This window comes from Natator depressus, chromosome 8 (genome assembly GCF_965152275.1).
Source record: "Natator depressus isolate rNatDep1 chromosome 8, rNatDep2.hap1, whole genome shotgun sequence".
Taxonomy (NCBI): domain Eukaryota; kingdom Metazoa; phylum Chordata; order Testudines; family Cheloniidae; genus Natator; species Natator depressus.
In genome coordinates this window covers 30,372,369-30,397,972 of record NC_134241.1, presented here as the reverse complement: position 1 = coordinate 30,397,972, position 25,604 = coordinate 30,372,369, and the positions used below count along the sequence as shown (strand labels likewise).

General features: G+C 41.1%; 1 protein-coding gene across 1 annotated transcript in view; it reads right to left on the bottom strand.

Moving 5' to 3' along the window:
- Positions 1–6,217, bottom strand: part of DOCK2 (dedicator of cytokinesis 2) — a 449,812-nt gene extending 443,595 nt beyond the window's left edge. The window contains exons 1-2 of the mRNA XM_074960680.1: positions 6,119–6,217; positions 3,670–3,824 (exon numbers count right to left, since the gene is read on the bottom strand). Coding sequence (XP_074816781.1) covers positions 3,670–3,824; positions 6,119–6,121 — 158 coding nt within the window. The 5' untranslated portion in view covers positions 6,122–6,217. The remainder of the gene's footprint in view (positions 1–3,669; positions 3,825–6,118) is intronic.
- Positions 6,218–25,604: the final 19,387 nt, after the last annotated feature.

The following is a 25,604-nucleotide window of genomic DNA, read 5'->3' as shown; positions in this document are numbered from 1 at the left end:
GGTTCCTAGCCCCCACCAACTAGCTGCTCTTCCTGCAAGTAGTGGACAAAGCAGGCAGCCATCAAGCAACCATTATAAGGGAGCATTGCACAACTTTAAATGAGCATGTTCCCTAATTGATCAGCAACGACGAAACAACATTAACCGGGATGACTAAGTGAATTACTTTAGTCCCGAACCACTTCTTTCTCCACAGAGGGCTGGTCACCTCCTCCCCATGCTGTGCTGCCCAGTGCAGTAGTCTGGGAGCTGACCTTGTATGTGAAGACAGAGGCAAAAAAAAGCATTGAGTACATTAGCTTTTTCGACATCCTCTGTCACTAAGTTGCCTCCCTCATTCAGTAAGGGGCCCACACTTTCCTTGACTTTCTTCTTGTTGCTAACATACCTGAAGAAACCCTTCTTGTTACTCTTAACCTCTCTTGCTAGCTGCAACTCCAGGTGTGATTTGGCCTTCCTGATTTCACTCCTGCATACCCAAGCAATATTTTTATACTCTTCCCTGGTCATTTGTCCAATCTTCCACTTCTTGTAAGCTTCTTTTTTGTATTTAAGATCAGCAAGGATCTCACTGTTAAGCCAAGCTAGTCGCCTGCCATATTTACTATTCTTTCTACACATCAGGAAGGTTTGTTCCTGCAACCTCAATAAGGATTCTTTAAAATACAGCCAGCTCTCCTGGACTTCTTTCCCCTTCATTTTATTCTCCCAGGGGATCCTGCCCATCAGTTCCATGAGGGAGTCAAAAGCTGCTTTTCTGATGTCCAGGGTCCATATTCTGCTGCTCTCCTTTCTTCCTTGTGTCAGGATCCTGAACTCAACCATCTCATGGTCACTGCCTCCCAGGTTCCCATCCACTTTTGCTTCCCCTGCTAATTCTTCCTTGTCTGTGAGCAGCAGGTTAAGAGCTCTGCCTCTAGTTGGTTCCTCCAGCACTTGCACCTCGAAATTGTCCCCTACGCTTTCCAAAAACTTCCTGGATTGTCTATGCACTGCTGTATTGCTCTCCCAGCAGATATCAGGAGGCTGCAAGAACCACGGCCTGCGATCTAGTAACTTCTGTTAGTTGCCGGAAGAAAGCCTCATCCACCTCATCCCCCTGGTCTGGTGGTCTATAGCAGACTCGCACCACGACACCACCCTTGTTGCTCATGCTTCTAAACTTAATCCAGAGACTCAGGTTTTTCTGCAGTTTCATACCGGATCTCTGAGCAGTCACACTGCTCTTACATACAATGCAACTCCCCCACCTTTTCTGCCCTGCCTGTCCTTCCTGAACAGTTCATATCCATTCATAACACTACTCCAGTCATGCGAGTTATCCCACCAAGTCTCTGTTATTCCAATCACATCGTAATTACTTGACTGTGTCAGGACTTCCAGTTCTCCCTGCTGGTTTCCCAGGCTTTTTGCAGGATGATCAGCGAGTTTTCTTAGTATGAGGCAGTATTCCTCCCCTCTTGCGCTCTCCTGCTCATGCTTCCTCCTGGTATCCCACTTACCTCAGGGCTTTGGTCTCCTTTCCCCAGTGAACCTAGTTTAAAGCCCTCCTCACTAGTTTAGCCAGCCTACTTGCGACGATGCTCTTCGCTGTCTTTGTTAGGTGGAGCCCGTCTATGCCTAGCAATCCTCCTTCTTGGAAACCAGTCCATGATCAAAGAATCCAAAGCCTTCTCTTCACCACCACCTGCGTAGCTATTCGTTGACATGATTCGACAGTCTCTACCCAGGCCTTTTCCTTCCACAGAGAGGATGGACAAGACCACCACTTGCACCTCAAGCTCCTTTATCCTTCTTCCCAGAGCCACGTAGTCTGCAGTGATCCACTCAAAGTCATTCTTGGCAGTATCATTGGTGCCCACATGGACAGGCAGGAAGGGGTAGCGATCCGAGGGCTTGATCAGTCCTGGCAGTCTCTCCGTCACATCGTGAATCCTAGCTCCTGGCAAGCAGCACACTTCTTGGCTTTCCCAGTCAGGACAGCAGATACATGACTAAGTCCCCCTTCGGAAGGAGTCCCCAACCACCACCACCTTCCTCCTCCTTTTGGGAGTGGCGGTCATGGAACCCCCATCCCTATGCATGTGAACAACTCCCAAATGAAAAAATGGCAATGCTACTACATTGTTCTCCTTCTGTACATCCTTGAATTTACCTGGTTTCAATACCTACTAATTTCTGAACAGTGACTAGAGAGAATGTGTCCTATCAGTGCAGTTTATTACACTTAAAATAATAGTTTCAGTACTTCTTTTTTCTCCTCTTGGGCCCCATTTGTTTGTTTGTTTTTCACCTCCTGTTGCCTTCATGTGCCTGGTCAGTGAGCTCCTTGGCATTAGAGGCTGTCTTCTTTACTACATGTGTGTACAGCACCTAGCACAGTAGGGCCTATAGGTGCTATCCCATTACCAACAACCACCACTCTCCCACCTTCTCTGTAGCAGCAGAAGGCCTTGCCCAGAGTAACTGATTGAAGAGGGTAGTAGGATATGCACCACTACAAAGCCACAAAGGCCAAGATCTCAAGGGCAAAGAGCTGGAACTCTACTGGGTTCCCCTGCACCCAGCATTTAGGGATTTGCCCCTTTTAAATTTTACCCATTGTTTGCTGTCTTCCCATTCGGAAAAGAGAAAAAAAAGTCTCCTTATGCAAGTTTACAGCACATTGCTAGTTTTGTCAAACTTCTTCCCAAAAACACAATTCGTCAAAGAATGAATCCAGTACAGCAATCTTCAAATCTGAGAACTTGTCAGATTAATTTATAACCCAAATATAAGAATTGCTCAATAGAAAGGAGCATGTGTGTACGTCTTATGTAAGTGTTCTGTTGCTCCAGTCCTGATCCTAAAATCCAGTATTATTTGACTCTCCCATATGGTCCTACATATAAACATAATCCCCCGCTTTTCCCATCAATAGAATTTCTTCCATACTAATCACCTAGGCATTGATAGTCAAGGTGATGGAAACTCTCATAATTAAACACATTTTAGCTGTTGATGGTCAGATGTTTGTATTGTCCATTGCCTGTTGCAAAAGCTTCCGTTTTGGCAATGAGGCAAAGAAACATTTTTCACAGCAGCAAACTGTCCATCTACTCAATCTCTGTAGCTGCCTCAAGGTTGTCTGCCTACCAGCGATAACAGTGACCTTGACTTTTATTTTTTCTACACATTTGAACAAACAGCTCAGCTTCTGCCCAAATGTGTTACTGTTTTGATTGACTGGTTAAGGCTGGACTTAGACCAATCATACTGAACTCACAACATTTGATGCCTCACTTGCTACATCGACTGCAAGTAGTTATTCCAAACGAAGACTGAACAAACTCTAAAACTGACTTAACATTTCATTAATCTTTGCTCAAAAAATCCTACACAATGTGGAAATCAGTCAGCTCTGAAGCAATATCAGCAGTCACTTAAGATTTCAGAGCACACTCAAGCCAAGACCATCTGGTCCATTTGCTCTCAATATAGTTTAGTTGTTTGCTATTACACAATACTCCAGCCTAGCATCACTAGATTCCAGCAGTGCATGTGGTTTTTCCTTCTAAATCTTTCTTTTACAGTTTTCCCCTTTGTGTGTACATTGGCCATTACACTCCCTCTCCAGTTTGAGCAACTCACTTTACTATTCATTCTCCAGGGGAAAATAATATAGCCTACCTTATAACTGTGTGTTTCTGGGGATCATATAATGACATGAAGAGTTCTGCATCTTCTCCTATTCGGCATACAAAATTTCTTACAAAGACGTAAAGGCTGTACGTGGGGGATGAGGAGATTCGGGAGTATGTTCCATAGTCCGGTTGATCCTTTGACTACAGACAGAAAGAAGAAAATTATTAATTAGACCAAACTAATTTGAATGCCAGCAAGACCTGCACTTACTGCTCTATACTCAAGGTTTGTCTGAAAATGGCCCAGTTCTGCTCTCAATTTAAGGAACATAGTGGGGTAGAATTTACCCTAAAACATTTATCACACTTTACAGTCTTTCCTAGCGCCTAACCACTGCTCCATACATTCCTAAAATGCTGGGTGGTGCATAAGATGTTCACTCACATACACAGCCTGTATGAACAAGGTGATGAGCAGTGAATCTGTTCCTGGACTGTCCTTAAAGTAAGTATATATGAGACCCTCTGATGTTTTAATCAGTGATTGCACCTTGCATCACTACATGTTTAAAGAAAGAATACAATACAATTCTCTAGAAGTGACTCAGGTTAGCAGGGCTTTAATCTGTCTTGTATTGCTTAGTGATGACCTTTCCACATTTGGGAAGCACTGTTTATTCAATTGAGCTTCTGACTGACAACAAGGAATGTGGTGTTAAATACTGATTTACGATGCATTATTCATGGTAGTCATGATTTGGAGATTTCATAACTCACTCAAACATTTTGTTCTTCTTTAACATATGCCTCATTTGATTTACATTGTGATCAATAAGAAAAAAAAAGACCAAACCTTATGTCACTTGTTAGTTCTTGGGATAAATTTAATATTTATAAGACAATGAAGTGTAATCATGTGAGCCATGTTTTAAAATGTGACTGCAGATTATGTGTGTGCTCTGATCATGTAGACCTTGACATCATCAGCAAGCATGCCAAGAGTTGTTACGTTTACCCACTTCCTCTCTCATACGCATTAAACCTTTTGGCAGAGTCAGACCAACTAACTGGCAGCAGCTTATATCCCATGGCCAGTATTTTCAAGACTTGGTATCTAAATAAAGCTCCTAAGTCCCAGGTAAGTGGCCAAAATTCAATAGGAGTAGCAACTGGAAAAAACATTGCATATTGGAAAACATAATCCAAACTATGCATATAAAAGGATGGGGTCTAAATTAGCGGTTACCACTCAAGAAAGATATCTTAGAGTCATTGTGGATAGTTCTCTGAAAACATCCACTCAATGTGCATGGCAGTCAAAAAACCGAACAGAATGTTGAGAATCATTTAAAAAGGGATAGATGATAAGACAGAAAATATCATATTGCCTCTATATAAATCCATGGTACGCCCACATCTTGAATACTGCATGCAGATGTGATCACCCCATCTCAAAAAAGATATATTTGAATTGGAAAAGGTTCAGAAAAGGGCAACAAAGTATTAGGGGTTTGGAATGACTGCCGTATGAAGACGAGTGGGACTTTTCACCTTGGAAGAGGGACGAAGGAGGAATATGATAGAGGTCTATAAAATCATGACTGGTGTGGAGAAAGTAAATAAGGAAATGTTATTTACTCCTCCTCCTAACACAAGAACTCAGGACCACCAAATGAAATTAAAAGGCAGCAGGTTTAAAACAAACAGAAGGAAATATTTTTTCACACAACACACAGTCAACCTGTGGAACTCCTTGCCAGAGGATGCTGTGAAGGCCAAGACTATAAACGAGCTTCAAAAAAGAACTAGATAAATTCATAGAGGATAGGTCGATCAATGGCTATTAGCCAGGATGGGCAGGGATGGTGTCCCTAGCCTCTGTTTGCCAGAAGCTGGGAATGGGTGACAGGGGATGGATTACTTGATGATTACCTGTTCTGTTCATTCCCTCTGGGGCAGCTGGCACTGGCCACTGTCAGAAGGTGGGATACAGGGCTAGATGGACCTTTGGTCTGACGCAGTAGGGCCATTCTTATGTTCTTCTGCTCTAATTCTACAAACTAGCAGTTGTGGAAGTCAAACCACATCAGAGGCTAGCCATTCATTTAAGAATCTTATTTTAGGCATTGACATTTGACATCTTTGCCCAGGTATTTAATCCAGTGCCAGTCATTAACACTCATGTCTATTCTTCAGTTGTTGGGTTAGATCAACAGTTGCCCTTTTTCATCTTATTCAATGCACGGAGAAACTTGCTGAAGTCACTGTTAGGCAAATTTTGACAAAGTCTGGTAAAACAAAGTAAGTATTTACAGCTGAGGTGACATGTTCCATAATTTATCAACTAGGGATCAGAAACTGCTCCTTTAAATTGGTGGCAAAACTTCCACTTGTTTTACTGGGAGAAAAATCAAGTTTAAACAAACAGGTAACACCCTGTAAACTGAATTAACATTTTCTGAAAGGAAAAGCCAATTTTGGCAAATTGTTCATACCATTTCTTCTTTAATTCGCTCTGTAATTTTATTAGTAGCTTCTTCATGTGCATGAAATAGGCTAATGACGCTGGTTTTATCTGGATCCAAGATATTTCCATCTTCATCTCTAACTATTAAGTCTAGCTCAAGTATCCTGTGGAGATTGAAAAAGAATCACTCCATAAAACGGGTTTATTTTCTACTCGAACAAATTACATTCAACTGACAGTTTTTGAAATGGGATTCATAATAAGCTGCTTAGAATGTTGAAGCAGTCACTACAGTTTAATAAAACAAGGAGAACATACATAATTTAAGTAATACATCTGATGATGCTCAGTATCTTCAACAAAAGTAAGGAAAAAAAACCTAAACATCTTTCCTCACAGTTTTTTTCAAGCTTTGGTTTTCCCTTTACATACCCCTATTAGGGTTTTATACTGCCACCTATCCTTACAGTATCCAAATGCCTATCGTGTAAAATAAAATTGAGCAGTAGCCAGACCACGAGTTGACTTCATGAAGACTTTGCCTCTTTTTCCTTATTAGGGTACAAGCCTTCCCCAGTAGAGTGATGGAGTATCTCTGTCTGTCCCCTCCAATTTCATGTCACTCTGTTCCACCCTCTCAGTGTGCTCCATTTGGCTTCAACCCTTTCTGCCAAATTCGATTCCTCTGCCAAACATTTCCCACCCTCTCCATTCTCCTTGGTTCTTTCACCATTGTCTTGGAACTCTCCTCCTCTCCAGATCCCTTACCCACTGATTCTCCCCTCCACCAAGATTGAGACCCCGAGTAGAGAAAAGGGGAGGCACTCTCTCAAGACTCCACACTCTCACCATAGGGTGTGTCTTCCATATATAGAAATCTGCCCCCTTCCAGGTTCTATCTTGTTCTTAGAGCCCTGCTCTCCTTGGAACAAACACAGTCTGTGCCCTAGCACTATTTTTCTGGCACCCCAGCAACCCCCAGTGACCCATTCTGACCATAGCACCTCCTCACTTCTCTTTTGTGCCCACAGCAATTCCTCACTCCCCCCTCTCAGATGGGCACCCTCCACCCCCAACACCTGAGCCTCCCCCAGGGCCGACAGATTTAAATTCAAAATGTTAAATTACCAATTGTCATTGTGATTTCAATCAGCAAGCAGGGAACCTTGATTTAAATTATTGATTTTAATCAGCTTCTGCACTTGTACTTTTTAGTTATTTTCCGAAGGAAAGGTTGATTCTCATTAGTTGGGAATAATTGAAACATTATTTGTGACTAACGACAGTCTTTACACTACATTTGATGCTTCTTTTTGCTAACCAGGACAACGCACTATATCGATACACATTTATTTAGGCAATTGTATAGCTTACCTTATTTTATTCAGATGCTTTTTTTTAATGTTTTTATTATGTTAAACAATGGTGAATGGTGTATTTCTTATTTACTACATGATTTAATTTCTTTCCTGTGATTTATGTTAAGCTTATTTGGATGGAAATGCAAATTCAATTAAAACGTAAAAAAACATTTTAAAATGTTAAGTAAAACTACCATAAGAGTGCTAGATAGTTTAGTATTTTTTTTCTTAAACATGTTTTTCATTTAAAAATGATTATACAAAGGAATTATCATCTTTAGTTAATGAATTGAACTCAGTGTCTGGTCACCATGTCCTTCAAGATTTTAAAAGTGTTAGATGTCATCCTCTCACACCTAGTATTTATTCATATATTGTAAGAAGAAAACAAGCTTTCCTGCTTTTTCAACTTCCAGTTGGTTTCTTAACTTTGAATGAACAAGTCATTGAATTGAACCAGCTAAACAGAATAAAAAGAAGAAAATATTCTCTCTGCACCTGCATCTTGTTTCCGTTGAGTCTACAGATGGTAGAGGATTTGAAGCTGGAGTGGGGGCAGGGTTTTAAGAGCTCCAGTTAATAATTGAGTTAATGTCAACATAAAACACCACCATCTACTTTGACAAAAGCAACTGAAATATCAATTGAAAAAAAAACAAAAAAACTTTCCTCCGAATTAAATCAGAGCTCATGAGATACATTTGTGAAAATGTCTGATTCAGACATTAATTACTCATGCTTTGTACTTTTGTGTCGTTTACTCAAGCCTTGTGAATGCACAGTTTGCCTTCAGGGATCATTAAGTCCATTATTCATCAATTTGAAACCTTTGCTACATTGTATCTCAGATGATCCAGCTCCATGTACTATCCCCAAACTAACATGTTCAGACCTAAGTGGAAAACTGCTGAATATGTTTATATTAAAAGCGACACCCATGTAAGCTCCTAGGTAGACTCAGGAGAAACGTGGTCCAGTGGTAACCAGCAGTGTCTGAATCAGAACGGGGTCTCACTCCGTAAATGAAAACAAGCTACCTTGAGCAAAACCACCTCTTTCCCTACAAAAAATAGCTTTCCCCCATCTGAACCGGAGGGCAATTTAATCCCTGATTCTGTGGGTACAATCACTGTAGGCTAGGTACACATTTCCCTGGCACCTAATGTCAGCTGCGTAAGTTACAGTAAATGCAGGCCACAGAGAGCCCATAATGTTCAGTCACACACAGAGACTGGAACTGCCATTACCAGAGCCATTTGCAACAGTTCAAGGTACAAGTAATCGACAGAGGCAAAAAAAGTCTGTCACCCAATAGTGGAAACTGGTTTGCAAAGCTCACTCGCATCTCAGGCAAGGCAACACCACTCAGCTCTGCCCTGTATTGCTCTGTGCTTGCCAGTTGAGCTATGCTGTGGTGACTCTGAATCAATCAGAAGCAATCAAAGTATTAGTGAAGCTACCATCAAACCCACAGATGTTTCACTTGTGTTACCAGGTTCCCAAACAGACTCAATCTCAACGCGCTTGGCCTGGAAACTTCAAAATTCTTTTTTTCCCTCATCACCTTCGTCAGGATTTTGTTCACTTCAGGTTCTTATACTTTACCCATGACCATCATATTTCAGCACCCTTGTTCAGGGGACAGCATGGTATTACAACCATCAGGTATCTTGTATGGGACTGGAGCTTGCCTTTGTTTGTGAGGCATTTGTGAAGATGTTCAGATTGAATATATTATTAAGTGGATATGAATATGAGTGACAACTGCCCAACCTAGAACTGATCCTTCCAATATGCCTATGTGTCTGCGTAAGCAACAGAGATCATGCATCCTGAAAAGTTTGATTCCAAACAGGGGAGCAGCTGAAAATTCTGGATGGCCCTGTTCAAGAAAGGATGACCATGACTGCAAGGGACCATGGAGTCTGCTGCTGCAGCAGGAATCGTTGGGGAGTGGTCTGACAAAAAGGATGGGTAGGCACCCAATTTTCACCAGGTAGGGACATAGAAGCAGGGAAAATTTGCCCCCAACTCTATAGCAGTGACATGTCTGAAAATAAAGTAGTTGTTCCCAGTACTAGTTTAGCGCAAGGAAAACACTTACTTGTTGCCATAGTCAATTTTGGACGTGACTTTCTGTTTGAGTTCTTTCAGTTCATCTTTAGGCAGTGTTCCTGATAGAAGCTGTGACCTCCACTCCATTAGGTCGTACATCATAGATTGCATCTGCTGGAACCGCTCTTTTTTGTTTGTCTGAAATACAAAATGTTCACCTTTAAGGGCTTGGTTTCATTTCAGCTTCCTACATTGTCCTTCATTGTGTGTACTAGGCATTCAATTCAAAATAGTTTAACCTCTACATTGCTAAGGGTTCAAAGCCCAGGGATGGTAATTGTGTGATTTGGTGGCCGTTAGGAGTAGTTTTGTATTGTGCATTTTACAGTGTTATTTAAAGGGTACTCATTGTGCAGGAGAAGAAAGCCCCAGCTAGAGAACTGGAATAAGGAAGGTGATATTACATCTGTATCCTGCACTGGTCAGACCAATATCTGGATGATATTCGGAAGAGGGTCTTGAATCGAGGTCTCACACATCGAAAGTGAGTGTCCTAACAAATTGGCTATTCTAGTCTTTACCCATCTGATCTCCCCCCCTCACCCCCCATGTCTGCAAAAAGCTCTATCCTGGCTCAGAGAAACCTTCCCAACAAACAAGTGTCAGTTTTGAGAATTTACCATTTTCAGACAAAAAAGTTTATTGCAAGTGTCCTGATCAGTTCTCCTTTCTTCCTCCTCCTTGAAGCACAGGCCAAATACTCCACAGGCCAAATATGTTATGCAAAATGAGCCAGACACAGGAGACTAATTAGCTAATAGTATGAAGTTTGACTACTTCTAAGCAACAATTATAAGACATATATTTTATTTTAATACTACTGGAGAACACTGTATTGATCCAAATACTCAGATGAAGAAATCACTTCTTAATTAAATCTTCTCTCAAATCCTGCCTTGTACTCCAGAAATAAAACAAAGGGAATTACAATGACAGCTTGATACATATAAATAAACCTATTTAACATGCAAATGTAGCATCCCTGGATCCCAAGCGTTTTTCTTGCCAATCTGGCATCTAATTTTAGTCAGGCAAAAACTTCCCCTCACCACATAGAGTTGTTTCCAAATGCTGCCCCATTCCCATAGTGTAGTGGTAACTTCTTGCACCAATGGAATTTCAGCAGGTACGAAGTTCTCTGTATTTCTAAGTAGAGGGGGAAAAGTGACAAATTAACATGACTAAAACCTAACAAACCAACTGTGACGTATTTGTCACTTAATGTCCTAGAACTTATTTCTTAGACAGTGATGATCCTTCCATTAGGAAGACAAAGTGACTATTAATACCTACGTTCTCGGTCTCCTTAGCTTGTATAGTTAAAACAAGCCAGACATTTTTATTCCTTTTTAATGGGATTGCAAGTGTGTTCACAATTCAGTTATTCCATTCCCACTTCCCAACTAATAAAAGCCCAGTATAAACTGAAGAGTCATGTTACAAGTAGATATCTACTTTCATTTTAGATAGAAGCAGTCTAAAATTCATTAACGTCAGTTAACCATATGCAACAATGACAATGAAATACCTTTTCTTTTCAACAGTAACTTCTTTGATGTGGATAAAAGATTTAGGAAATATTCCCTATTGGAAACAAAACCAAAAACAACACACATTTGTCATTCTACTCCAATGTTTCTTAAAACAATAAATTCAAGTTACTCCAAAACACTAAACCATGCCATTAACATAGTGATTTCCCTTGTTTATTAACCATAGAAATCATACCATAAATGTGTCTTGAAGTCCTCCAACTATGGTGATGTACTATAAATGGACATTTTCCCTTTATACATCAATTCTGCTTCTCCTTAAGGCAGTTGTGTGCAATTTGTACTGTGCCACAAAGACTTCCTACTGCAAGACACTAAGTAAGTATCTGTAGTCACCCCTCCTGCCCAAGAGGCTCACAAGGCTTCCGGGAAGTAAACAAGTAATTATTTATGTGAACTGTGAACTCTGATAAATATTGTTTGGTTACAACCGGCTATTTTTAAGAGATTACAAGTTTGGTTGATAAGGTAATAGTGCTGAAGTGAATACTTAGATTTATGGAAGTCAATTGACTTGGTACTGTACAAAATTTTGATTCAACTAGAATGATACATTTTGAGACCGGTCAGTTAGCCAGTGTTCAATCCACTCTGTGTGTTATGTTCATTTTTCTAATTGTGAACCAAGGTGGTCAGGGACACAATACCATACTCCAGGTGTACCTAAACTTCCAGCTACTGGAAGTTGGGACTAGATGACAAGAGATGGATCACTCAGAATTCCACTCTTCTGTTCATTCCCTCTGGAGGATCTGGTACTGGCCACTGTGAGAGACTGGATACTGGGCTAGATGGACCATTGGTCTTACCCAGCATAGCCTTTCTTAAAAGGGGAATCATTATCAAGCTGGTGTGTTTTGGGGAGGGATCCTGAAGGGGTTGCTTTTGGTCCTATACTATTTAACCTTTTCATCAGTGATCTGGAAGAAAAAGCAAATTATCGATAAAGGTTGCATGTGACAAAGACTGGCAGAGTGGTAAATAATGACCAGTCACTGACACAGAGTAATCCCAATAGCTTGGTAAGCAAGGGTCCAGCAACATGCATTTTAAGACTGACAGATGTAAAAAGTCATACCCTAGGAACAAAGAAAATAGGCCATCCTCACAAGATTCTTTATCCTGGGACACACTGGATTTTGAAAAAGACTTGGCTGTCATGGTGGATAATCAGCTCAACACAAGCTCCCGGAGCAATGCTGTGGCCACAGAAGAGCTAATGTGATCCTTGGATTTATGAACACAGACATCTCGAGTAGGAAGGCTATATTGTATCTGTATTTGGCACTGGTGCAACTGCTACTGGAATCACATGTTCAGATCTAGAGTCCACAATTCTGGAAGGATGTTGATAAATAGGAGAGGGTTCTCCATTCCTATGAACATCAGGATTGGATTTATTCTATAAAATATGTTCTAGTTCAGTCAAGTCCTGTAGCTCACGTTATACAAGCAGTCAAACTAGACCACCACAATGATCCCTTCAGTATTTAAAATTCATCTATAAATATAATCTGGACAAGATCAATAATGTTAGTGGGCTGAGGGAAACAGCCGAAAGAACTGGTAGAGTATATAATCAGCACTTCCATTTAAGTGAAGGAGCAACAGTCTGAAGGGAAGACAATGACCTAGTGGACCCAATCACCTCTGCCCAATCAACGGCTTTTGTGACAAGTAGCCCGTCCCTACCACCCTACAAAATGTCGAGCTCACAGTGTGGGGCTAGGGCTGTGAGGGGTGTGAAGGGTTTCTTGAATGAAACCGAAAGAGCTTCCCTTCCTTACACTTTGTGGATAAAGGAAGCCATTTAATCTGACCATATGCCTTCTACACCCACAACCAGATGTGCCCACAAACAACCGAGATATCAGTAATGCCTAGCAAGATGCCAGGCACATGCTGTAGCAAGGGATTTTTCCTCAAAAACAGATTTGATTTTCTTATCGCTAATTGACCTCTGCAGACAACCGCTGAGCAGGCAAGGTTAGTTCATGTGATACTCAAGGAACCTTTGACTCTCTCAGTTTGGTCTTTCGAGGAAGCAAAGCTGCTGATATGCCCAGATATGGTAACAGAGCTAGGATTTCTTTGGACTTTAAGGGATTACAGCCAGCACAACATCTGTGACTGACATCAAATGTAGCCTAATATATTCCAGAGGTTAAGCCTTTCAGACTTTCCTGGGAACACCCTTTAATTTCAAATGGCTCTCGCTCTAGATTTCATCTTGGAGATTTACTAAAAATGTTTTAAACCTCTGGAACATATTTGGCTATATTTGAGGTGTCAGTCACAGACGATGTGCTGGCTTTCTATATCACAGCTCTCTTGCCCAGTGATTGGCTCAAGCTGGCAATTGAAGTTGCTACCTGCCTGATTTTCATACTACACACGTCAAGTAATGGAACCTCATCTGGTGCCTTTTCTGCAGGGTATGTCCTGATAGTTAACCTCTTTTTTGAAGGTGGTGGAGGATGAATACATTCATCAGTGTTTCTTGGTCCTTTTGTTTCATTGGGAAGCTCTCATGATACTACATAGCGGAGTCTCCAGCACACTTAACTGTGCAGGTTTCTGAATTTACAAAGCAGGTTACATACAAAAATCTACATTAAAGAAAGTTGAGGTCTCAGTTTCACATATAAGGAAGTGCTAGCATTAAGTTTGCTCAAGCAAGCTCAGTTAGGCACCTCTACACATACCTTATGACAAACTGCCCCCACGTCAGATAGCAAGTCTGTGACAGTGTGTAATATACTGTTCAATATCCCCCCAACTTAATGAATATTCATTTTAATATGCACATTTTGGTGAATTAGTTATACAACATTTGGAAGAAAAAGACAGCCATATACAATTCCTTTGGGGTTTAATGCTCAACACAAGAGAGTCTGTTTGGGTACAAAGAATGGAGAGAGCAAACAAACCTCGCAAACTGTTTAAGCAACATTCCTTGCTGAATTCAGAATATTTTAGGCAAATAGTTCAAGTGCAGCTGGATGAAAATTTTCAGTGACCCGAATTTCAAAAAGGGTAAGGATGAGTAAGTGGCTAGTTCTGGTCTATGTTTTAAAAGCAGGATTTTCAGGTTCACTTTAATCTGTTAAATCATTATCAGAGTGAAGGACTAATTGCAACAGCAACTCCTGGGGCAGGAGAAGCTTCAAAAAGGGAGCAGCTCAAACGTCAGGGGGGTGTGGGGATGGGGAGAAAGAAGAGTAACTCTGCTTCCTCACCTTGATCCAGACAACACAGATGCAGATAGCAGCCTATTCTCTTCATGAAGATTCTGCTGAGGTGCTGCTATTGCCCCAGCAGGCATCACCTCCTGCTCTTGATACAATACCTGAGCATTGGAGGGCCCGCCATGGTACCTGCAACAGCTAGTAATGGAACCAGGGGAGTCAGGTGCCCTACACATCTATTGGCATCATTATTTTTAGTGCTTAGTACCACGAGGAATGTGAATAAATAGATTCTACATATTTATAAAGAAAACAGCATTTGCACTGATACCATAACTGACACAGGACTTCAGTGACTCAGCCAGAGGGTAGGGGGTCTATTACAGGAATGAGTGGGTGAGGTTCTGTGGCCTGCGATGTGCAGGAGGTCAGACGAGATGATCACAATGGTCCCTGCTGACCTTAGAGTCTATGATACTCACTTGCTTAAAACATGACACCACAAGAACTTTAATAAAAGAAAATCAAACCTATAGGACTCTGGTAAGTTTTATATAATACCTTTAACTTGGATCTCACCCGCCAACTGAGTAATTCATTTCTCAGCTTAAGATTCTTTCTTTAGGTATTTGTAAAACAATTTACAAGATGCTTAATCTAAGAACATTAAAGTTGTAATTATGTCCATGTAAACAGATCACAGAGCCGTAAGTAAATAGATGGTAAAGATGCAAATCTGTTCCAGTTCTGGTGGAGCCAAGCAGCAGACACGTTTAAGTCATTCACATATACTAATCTGCACACAGGGCAAAATGTTCTCAGCAAATTTGAAGAAACAAGGGTAGAGATATATGCTGCTCAAGTTTGATTTCATTGTAGGTGATGGATCCCCCTGCCTGAGAATAGCTAAAATTATTGCCCACAGACTACCTTGACCAGAAGTCACAAGGAAGTGTGCTAAACCAGCTGCGTACTCAGGATACATGAAGTGAGATTTAGACCAAAAGTGGGTGCATTGGGAAGCAAAGACAAATACTAAAAAGCTTAACTAGTAGATGAAGGAGAGTAACAGATGATAAACTAAACACTTACTTCATAGTAACACCCAATCAAGATGGCCTATTGACTGAAACTGCAGGCTCAATGCTGAATCTTATATCCATGGATCAATCTGTTCAGGGGAGGTGGGCTAAGGTGTCTTCCATACTTTTTAAAAGTATCCCCTGATCCTCAAGCATCCTCCTGCGAGTGGCTATGCAGGATTTTTGTCCCCTTTCCCCAGACTAACAAGATTATGCATTTCCTTTATAATAGCTTTTGCCATTTTAGTGTGCACTTGGATCCACAGAAAGTATTAACAGCATAACTAGTTTTCAGCGACTGAAACATGCCCCTCCTAGGGACTGTAGTTTTGAAACTTGTTAAGAACATGATGATCAGGCTATTCAGAGCAGTGAAAATAGGACAAGAATTAGACCCTGTTAAGAAGGTCCTCCATGGATTTTGGTTAGGCATTTATATTAAATGACCCAAACATCTCTTTACTGACACTAGGAATGTCCTACTTGGATATATTCATTTTCTGTGATAGCTATGTTCCAAAACTTTTGTACATCTGCAGGTAGTGCTGATCACATTTACAAATATTGTATCTCTCTTGCAATATTGACTACTGCTCCCTAGTAGTCTGCACGGTGTTTTATCTGAATAGAGGACTTAGTAAAAAAAAAAAAATCTGTGTTATCCTCCACTCAAACCCCCAAATAAACTTTTCCATCTCTTTGACAAATTCAATACAAATCAAGTAAACCTCTAGGTATCTTTTACTGAACTCAGGTTCTTGAGTAGGTCAAATGACAAGTTAACACGTTTCAGTTATGACTTCCTGCAAGGTTATGTTTGAATTCACAACACAATGAAAGTTGAAGTTAACACAGTAACTACAAGCCAACTGTTTATAATACAGTACCTCCCAGAGGAGCTCAGATTCTAACTCTGAAGCATCCACATTGAGAAACATGTGCAAGCCACCAAAACAATCACAGTTTAAGGCTTGCACTGTCATACCTAGCCAATAACTTGAAGCTTGATAGGAGTTTATATTGAATCTGGGTTTCGGAATGTTTGGAACAAATGATAAAGCACTTACAATATTTTATAATTTCGCAATAAATTTACTTTAATCAAGTATTTCAGGTCATATTTTCATCAGCGCTTTTGACCTGGAAGCACAGCAGTTCTTTTCTCTTTGATCTGTTTTGCACAATCCTCTCTTCTCTTCATATTTAAGAAGAAGTTTCAGGTCAAATCCTTTTCACCTTACCAACCTTGTAGAGCCCCACTGAACTAAAACAGAATGAGATGGTTGAGCTAACTGATCAGGATTTGATTCTTTGACAGCTCTGAAATAAACTAACACCAAGAAGCAAAATTGTTTCTTTTTAGCATAAAATCTTACAAAGCATGTAAAGTACAACCTTACCTCGAACCCTTTGTGTCTTACTAGGTATCCCTTGTACCAATCTGAAAAATCGAGACAAGAACAGAACTCAGTACAATGGAATACTTGCATAAATTGCACAAAAATAAATTCATATGATGTGTTTATTATTTTACATGCAATGATAATAAATACTGGAAAGTAACAGCAAAGCATGTTCAAAGATTAAATATAGTACATCTAAAAATTTAAGTCTCTCCATTTCTTGTGTTTAGACAAAACCAAAAGTGCGGGGCAGAAAGCACCTATTAGAGTAACTCCCCTTGTATGAATTTGGATCAATATTTGTTCACCCTGTGTTTACAGGATAGGACACATCCTGTACTCCCAACCCATTTATTCCTTTCTACGAGTGTAAATATCCAAGTGTAGCATATCAAGGCCCATTTACGCCGTATGTAGGAATTAAATGTAAACCTTGCAAATCTGATCCCTTTGTGGATCTTAATCTTTCATTAATGATACCATTTCCACCCATGATCCCTTCATGTAAGCACTGAAAATTATGACCCGAGAAAAATATCTGCAAAAGACACACAAAAAAAGTTGTAGTGAGTTTTAGTTTCTTTCGAGCAAGAAGAATAAAAGCTGTTCTTTTCTCAGGAGTGGCTTTACACGTAGGCATATATAATAGAAAAACCACAACTCTGAGCTCAACACAAAGCTATGAAGTGCTAAATATATCTAACGCAAGCCAGTAAAATTAAACCAAAAGAAGTCAAAACAACATGCATTTACTTCTACCTCCATTCCAAGTCTGCTTCTCTAGCTGGATTTATTTGGTCTGTAACACTAGTCAGATTTTTCCCCATACCATGGTTTTAATGCCTTCTCCCTACTTGACCTTAAGCTTACTTCCTACTGGCATCGTTTCTCTTGATTGGTAGTTTCTGTTCTTCTCTGCTATCTTCCTTCTTGTAAATCCCTTCTTCACTCATTTCTGATCTATTAAACTTTTACATGTATTGATGCAAATAGCAATGCTATTTATAACTATTTTAATCTGCATTTACTCAAAGCAGCTTGTATTATGTACAGAGAGACGTTCTGCTCTCATCTAACAAATTATTTTTAAAGCAACCCATTAAGTTTTCAGACTTTTGGGTCTAGTCTAGTATGTTCCCAGTGAACCAGGTAATCTAGGTCACCACAATTCCCAAGATTTGATTTACTTCACCTCTGTCATTACTCAGATGAAGATGTGACCTATGAATTTCTGGTTACTGGATACTGACAGGTACTGGTTACTGGAGACTGACAAGTATGCCCCACCCACTGCTAAACATCAAAATTGTGTAGCTATTGTAAGAAGAACTAACCGTGAAGACTTCCGATATGCAGCTGAATGAAACAAACAAAACAGGATGGCCAAACATACTACAAGAGCAATATAGCAGAAATCAATAGAGACAGGTACTGAGGCAATACAAGGCATAGTAACATCTTCACATTCTAAACCAACTATTAATCACACAGCTCTCAAACATTCAATCACTCCCAACAAAGTACAAAAAGCAAGTCTTCTGTGCACTCGCTTAAAAAAAAAAAAAAGTCTTCCAAGGCCTGATATTTGACAGGAAGCATCAAATACACAGAGCTAGAGTGAGGACTTTGAGAAATGCAGGACTATCATGGAGGTTTTACTCAATTAGTCAGCATGAGACTCATTCTCTTTTCATCAAAATAAATAAATAAAAGCAGAATTTCATCTTGCACTTGTAATAAAAAAGGGCGTGCCCCATTTCTACCAAAATAAAGTTGGGATGGGACTTTGCAAGTAGTTTGAAACTTAAATGTTATGCTGTAATACAATTTGAAATGTATACAACAAAAGAGATCTATGCCACCACCCTCAACGAAAAGCATACTACAAGTCATGGTATATCTGGCAGAGATAAACTGGGCCCAGTGAGCTTTGAAAGCGGCTTTGTCCAAATATGCCCCAATCCTGCTCTCTCATTGACACAAACAGGCCCATACGCTCATATGGATTCCCTCTAATATGCATGGGATTCTGTCTGGTTATGATGCACATCAGACAGCAGGCCACAGCTGGTTACTAATTGTCTGTCTTAATTATTTCACAGAGCTGTGAATAGCCAGGATATGAAGCCAAAATGATTTCCCTGGCCCTCTTTTCTTAAGATAGAAATTGTAGTAGAAATTGGCCTCACTATGAAAAATTCCCCACAAATACTTCATTTCTTGTTTTGAATTGCATTAAGACGCATTAACCTACAACCCTGTGAACATAACAAGTAGGGGTCACAAAGGGGTGCTATTGGCTTCTAGCACAGAAGACGTCAGGGCCAGCGCATATTAGCTGCCAGTTCACATGCTCCACTACGGAAAGGTTTGCAGATCTCCATACAAAGCACTCCTGTTGTCAACAGCAACACTCCTACTCTTGTAACTAAGCTACTAAATAAAAAAAATTAGAAGCAGCAATATTCTAGTGCTCAATTTAGTTGCCATCTTTAAAACAAAGGTTCAAGAGAGGAATTTTTGTAAGCGCTTAGTGCTGATGTAACTCTGCTCTGATAGTATACAATGACCATTTTACCACTGAGTGCAACAGAATTAGACCAACACTGAGCAGTTCTGAATATCCCACCCTAAATCTAAAACTGAGTAAAGTAATTGTACATTATCTACATGCCCGTTTACAACAGTATGCAAGAAAACGCCATTTCATGCATTATTCATCACTGTTGTGCACAGTCGCCATGACTGCACACCATCATATGCAGGTTCTACATGAGCTTTTTTGTATATGCGATTTAGGCAAAGTCTGCATTACAGATGCATGTATATAAGAGTAAACAAATCTGTTTCTCCACACACATACACTTTTTATTGCTTATCAACTACAATTTGCAGTAGGATATAGCTTTCAAAAATCTCTGGAATAAGACTAACTTCCTCACTTACACAATACGGAAGACTCCACTTCCCTCATTGAGCAACTGTTTTGAGAAGACCACAAATTTCACAGCAACTCGAGGGCTGAGTGTTTTAAAATTTATTCAGACAGATAACCACCCTTTGTGAAATTTTATTTTATTTTGTTGTTCAGCATAATAGCAATGCACTGCTTCCCGGGTTCTGCTAAAGGGCCTTGTATAGCAGACAGAACGCAAGAATATTAACATATCCTAGACTAAACTACTCAGGAGGCAAGTCACTGTAAAAAAAGATGTGTTTGGGGTGTTTTGTTTTGTTTTTTTTAAAAAAAAAAAAAAAGCCTTGCTGTACACTCATAAATAGAAGCCAGGAAAGAGGGAGGAGAAACCTCAAGTAAACTAATTCCTTATCATATCTCAGTCACCACAATACTAAAAGAGGTTGGCACAGCCCAAAGAAACCTTCTACCTCTCTGCAGAGGGTTAATTGAAAGGAAATGGGGTGGGGTGGGGGGTGAGGAAACAGATGTGTCTGAGGATTTTTCAGAAACACGCCCCCACACAACAATTTTTTGAGAGGGTCCATTCTAGTCTTAACTAATGAGAGGAGGCTGAGGGAAGCATCTCTTGCAGGAGGCCCGATTCTCACGGATGTTTAGGAGGCTACCTCAACTTCCCCTGAGACAAGGCCTATCAGACCTCTGATGCCCCAGTGCTTTGATGCCCTTTTGGGGAAAAAGAGAAGCATGTTTAGACCTCCAAAAAGTCTGCCTAGAGAGGCCATCCAGGATCAACGGCTAGTGGAAACAATGCAAAGCTGTTCTTCAGGAGCTAGAAGGCCTGGGAGTGGGCAGAAGCAAATCTTGGCAAGGAAGGCAAGGTAAGAAGGGCTGGCTACTTCCTCCAGCAGTAATTCTGGGTGAAGCAGCAACAAAAGGAAAAATCTCCCATCCCATCTTAACCCAGAAGTTCAGCCAGGTCAGGGCCCTAATTCTGACTGCACTTTTTGAAAATTTTGTTTTACATGGTAGAATTTAAAGCCCAAAGTGGCCATCTTGTGTAGGACATGAACTGACTGTTGTAAAGTTAAAAAGATCTTGCTTTGGGGGAAATGCTCCACTGGCTCTGGCAAACCTGTCATGTACCCAGTCACTTCTGAGGGATGCATTTCTTGCCCAATGGGCCCATGACTAACCCTTGCTCAACTCCATTTTAGAGCCATGAGATCTCTTTTTAAGATGGGAAGGAATGACGTTCCTGCCCTCAAATCAAGACATGGGGCCCATACCGAGCACTAGTAGTGCATACACCAACATCCTCCCCCAAGACCCTGTTGTCCTGTACAACCAGAGCAGTGTTCAGCTCTGCCCATTAGAATTAGATGGGCTTGGATAGCATCAAACATCCATTCCAAGGAGGCATGTAGGGAGGCATAGACTGGAGCAGGCTTGTGGATCTACCATTAGAGCTAGTGGTTTGGGGGGGGTTGTTTTTTTGGGTCAATTAGTAAATTTGCTGCAAAATATATATTTTTAGGTGCACCAAAACTGTATGTTAATTTGGGCCTAATACAGTCAATAGTTTCATCTGAAAAAAAGTGTTCTGGGGTCAGGGAAGGCGATGTCAAATTGGTTTGTTTACACATTTTTGGAACGTGTTTGGTTTTTCATTTCAAATGAGAAAAACCAAAGAAATCACTTTCAGTTGAAAATAAACCAAGGCTATTTGGGTTTTGTTTGTTTCACTATATTTTAAAAAACAACAAAATTATTCACTCAGCTTTATCCATCACAAATGCCTCACCCCCCAACCATCCACAGTTACAGTGCCTGGTTCAAATTAAGCAGGCAGGAAAAGGACAATCAAGTAGAGCTGTGCTGAAAATGGTTTTCCCATCCTGAGAAAATGTTTCGTTGCAAGAAGCTTCCTATTCTGCACTGAGAGAAAACTGAGACCCTGGAATTTGTGTGTGCAAAATAGAGACCTCCAGCCCCAGGATTGCCAATAGACCAGAGTTTAGGGCACTCACTTAGGATGTGGGAGATGCAGGCTGTAGTTCCTACCCTGCCAAACTTGAACCTGGGTCTCACACATCCCAGGTTAGTACAATAACCATCAGATTCACACACACTCCAATTTCCAACCAGCTCTATAGTTAAACTTTGCAGGTTCTAGGGGGGTTGTGGGTCAGTACTTCTGTGCTTTTTTAAAAGAGCCACCCTCCATTCTGCTAGTGAAAATATTTGTGCCCCAGCTGCTCATCATGCACTCCCTTTGCCTCCCCCTTGTTTTCATGCCATACTTCAAAATGACCTTAAATCTTCCTCCATGGCCCCACCAATTTCCTTCAAATTCCTCATTAAAATCCACCTGTTTATTTTAGCTTTCCAAGATTGATCTTCTCCCCAGCACTGTCTGATGTCATTTTCATTCCTCAACATATTTCATTTGTGTTTTGTCTGCATTATACTCCAGCTGTAGAGGCTGCAACCGTGTGCTTCATGGGTTTGTGAAGCAGTGTTCACATTTATGGCTTCTGGTAATAAGGCACACTCCTTACATAACTGAACAGCAGCCAAACAATAAAGCCTTCCCCCTCAATTGTATTTTCTGTGTCCTAAGATGGCATTCTAAACAAGGAAAAGAAAAAAAAATTAAAAACCACTGAACTACAATAGCAATGCTTTCTAGTTCCTATTTAAGGCCAGCTTTAGGAAAAGGGGCAGAAACCTGTCACTATGGATGCATTAGTAGCTTGGTCCTGTGGACCTTGTGTATTTACAGCTTCCACTAGTTTCAATGAGAGCAGAACTAGGTCCAATGTTACCTGCTATAATCAGGATAAACTGGGAATTCTGAGTCGTAGAGCCACAAAGAGTTCACTTTTGCACAAGCCATGTTGTAATTCATGCTCTGGAGCAGTTTTTATTATTAAATCTTTGCACTATAAAATGCCTAATACTTCTCTTCCTTAACAGTCTGTATGCAAGTGTAACCACCACAGCTGTGGTTTTGGGTGGGAGCTGGTCTCTTACCAGCTGCATGATAAAAAATTAGGGGAGAAAAAACACTTACAGTAACTGTTGTTCTTAATGGTGTGCTGTGCACATGTATAAATTTCACTGCAGTTGTGTGTCCCCAAAGCACTTAAGTCAGATTCTTGCCAGCAGTATCATTAGGTGACGTGTACACCCTTACTCTTCTCATACACAGAGTTTAAGCCATTAAATGGGCATGCCCACCACTTCAGTTTCATCTTCCTCCAGTGAAGTTATTATCCAAAAGTACTGGGGCAGGTGGGAGGGTTGTGGAATGTATGAGTACACAACACATCTGAGAACAGTTACTGTAAGCAAGTAACCCATTGCTCTCCTTCAAGTGATTGTGCACATATACATTCTGCTGCTGGTGACTCTGTAGCAGTTCCATTACACATCGTAGGATTTTTAAATTATCTGAACCGAGACTGCAATGCAGACTTGCCGAAGCTCAGCTGTTCGAGAAGCCTATGGTTATGTACAAATGACCATATTGCTGCTTTACAGATATCTGTTATAAGAACATTTCTCAACACAGAGGAAGTGGACTGAGAGTTGGGTTTTGTTGGTGGTGGAGAGATTTTTGCAAGATTGTAATAAAATTTGATACTGTCAGATACTGTTTGATACTGTCCAGTGAGATATGCTGAGCTAATACTGATTGGCGATAGTGCCCATCTTTACAAAAGGGGAGGAGGAAGATCTGGGGAACTACAGGCCAGTCAGCCTCGCCTCAGTCCCTGGAAAAATCATGGAGCAGGTCCTCAAGGAATCAATTCTGAAGCACTTAGAGGAGAGGAAAGTGATCAGGAACAGTCAGCATGGATTCACCAAGGGCAAGTCGTGCCTGACTAATCTAATTGCCTTCTATGATGAGATAACTGGTTCTGTGGATGAGGGAAAAGCAGTGGACATGTTATTCCTTGACTTTAGCAAAGCTTTTGACATGGTCTCCCGCAGTATTCTTGCCAGTAAGTTGAAGTAGTATGGGCTGGATGAATGGACTACAAGGTGGATAGAAAGCTGGCTGGATCGTCGGGCTCAAAGGGTAGAGTTCAATGGCTCCATGTCTAGTTGGCATCCGGTATCAAGCGGAGTGCCCCAAGGGTCGGTCCTGGGGCCGATTTTGTTCAATATCTTCATTAATGATCTGGAAGATGGCGTGGACTGCACCCTCAGCAAGTTTGCAAATGACACTAAACTGGGAGGAGTGGTAGATATGCTGGAGGGTAGGGATAGGATACAGAGAGACCTAGACAAATTAGAGGATTGGGCCAAAAGAAACCGGAGGAGTTTCAGCAAGGACAAGTGCAGAGTCCTGCACTTAGGACAGAAGAATCCCATGCACTGCTACAGACCAGGGACTGAGCAGCTAGGCAGCAGTTCTGCAGAAAAGGACCTGGGGTTACAGTGGACGAGAAGCTGGATACGAGTCAACAGTGTGCCCTTATTGCCAAGAAGGCGAACAGCATTTTGGGCTGTATACGTAGGGGAATTGCCCGCAGATCGAGGGACGTAATCGTTCCCCTCTATTCAACATTGGTGAGGCCTCATCTGGAGTACTGTGTCTAGTTTTGGGCTCCACACTACAAGAAGGATGTGAAAAAATTGGAAAGCATCCAGCAGAGGGCAACAAAAATGATTCATGTGCTCCAGCCTCCTACTTATGAGGAGAGGCTGAGGGAACTGGGATTGTTTAGTCTGTGGAAGAGAAGAATGGAGGGCGGGGGGTTTGATAGCTGCTTTCAACTACCTGAAAGGAGGTTCCAAAGAGGATGGATCTAAACTGTTCTCAGTGGTACCAGATAACAGAAGGAGTAATGGTCTCAAGTTGCAGTGGGGGAGGTTTAGGTTGGATGTTAGGAAAAACTTTTTCCACTAGGAGGGTGGTGAAGCACTGGAATGCATTACCTAGGGAGGTGGTGGAATCTTCTTCCTTTGAGGTTTTTAAGGTCAGGCTTGACAAAGCCCTGGCTGGGATGATTTAGTTGGGGATTGGTCTTGCTTTGAGCAGGGGGTGGGACTAGATGACCTCCTGAGGTCCCTTCCAATCCTGATATTCTATGATTCTATAATTGGTCCTTCGACTCTCTCTGCATGGGCTATAAAGAGCCTGGGATACACACTGAACAACCATGCGATCAAGGTGCAACAGCAAATTTCTGTGAACATCCAAGGTGTGAAGTCTTTCTTCATTTGGAAGCATGAGGTTTTGGGGAAAAACACTAGATGATGAATAGATGAAAAAATGACACCCCATTTTCAATTAACTTGGGGTGTCATCTGAAAAGAACCTTGTCCTCATTCATGGGGTGGAAATTTAAGAACTGTCAGTTAGCAGAACTCGTAGCTGATACACTCTTCTTGCAGAAGTTATTGCCTCCAGAGATACAATGGTGATGTCACTAGGGGTTCAAAGAGGGCCCTCCATTTGCCTTTAAAGACTAGGTTAAGATCCCATGATGGTACCTGATCAGATACTGGACAATAGGCATGGACTGTTTTTTTCAGAAATCTAGATACCAGAGGGTGAGAGAAAACAGAAAACCCCTCTAACTGGCGAATGGACTGCAGATATGGAAGCCAGGTGAACTCTCAGAACCAAAAGGCCAGATGCCTTCAAATGCAATAAGTAACCTAGAAAATAACTAGTGTCCTGTCACTGGGGGTGATAAATGCTGAGATTCTCCAGATGGACACACACTTCCATTTAATGGTGGATATGGCTCTCGCAGAATCCTTCCTCTTGCTCACAAAGACATCTTGGACATCTCTAGAGCAGTTTTTCACAAGCATTTAACCAGAGCTTATCCATGCAGTGAGATGGAGAGATTGGAGGTTGCAGTGTGGAGACCA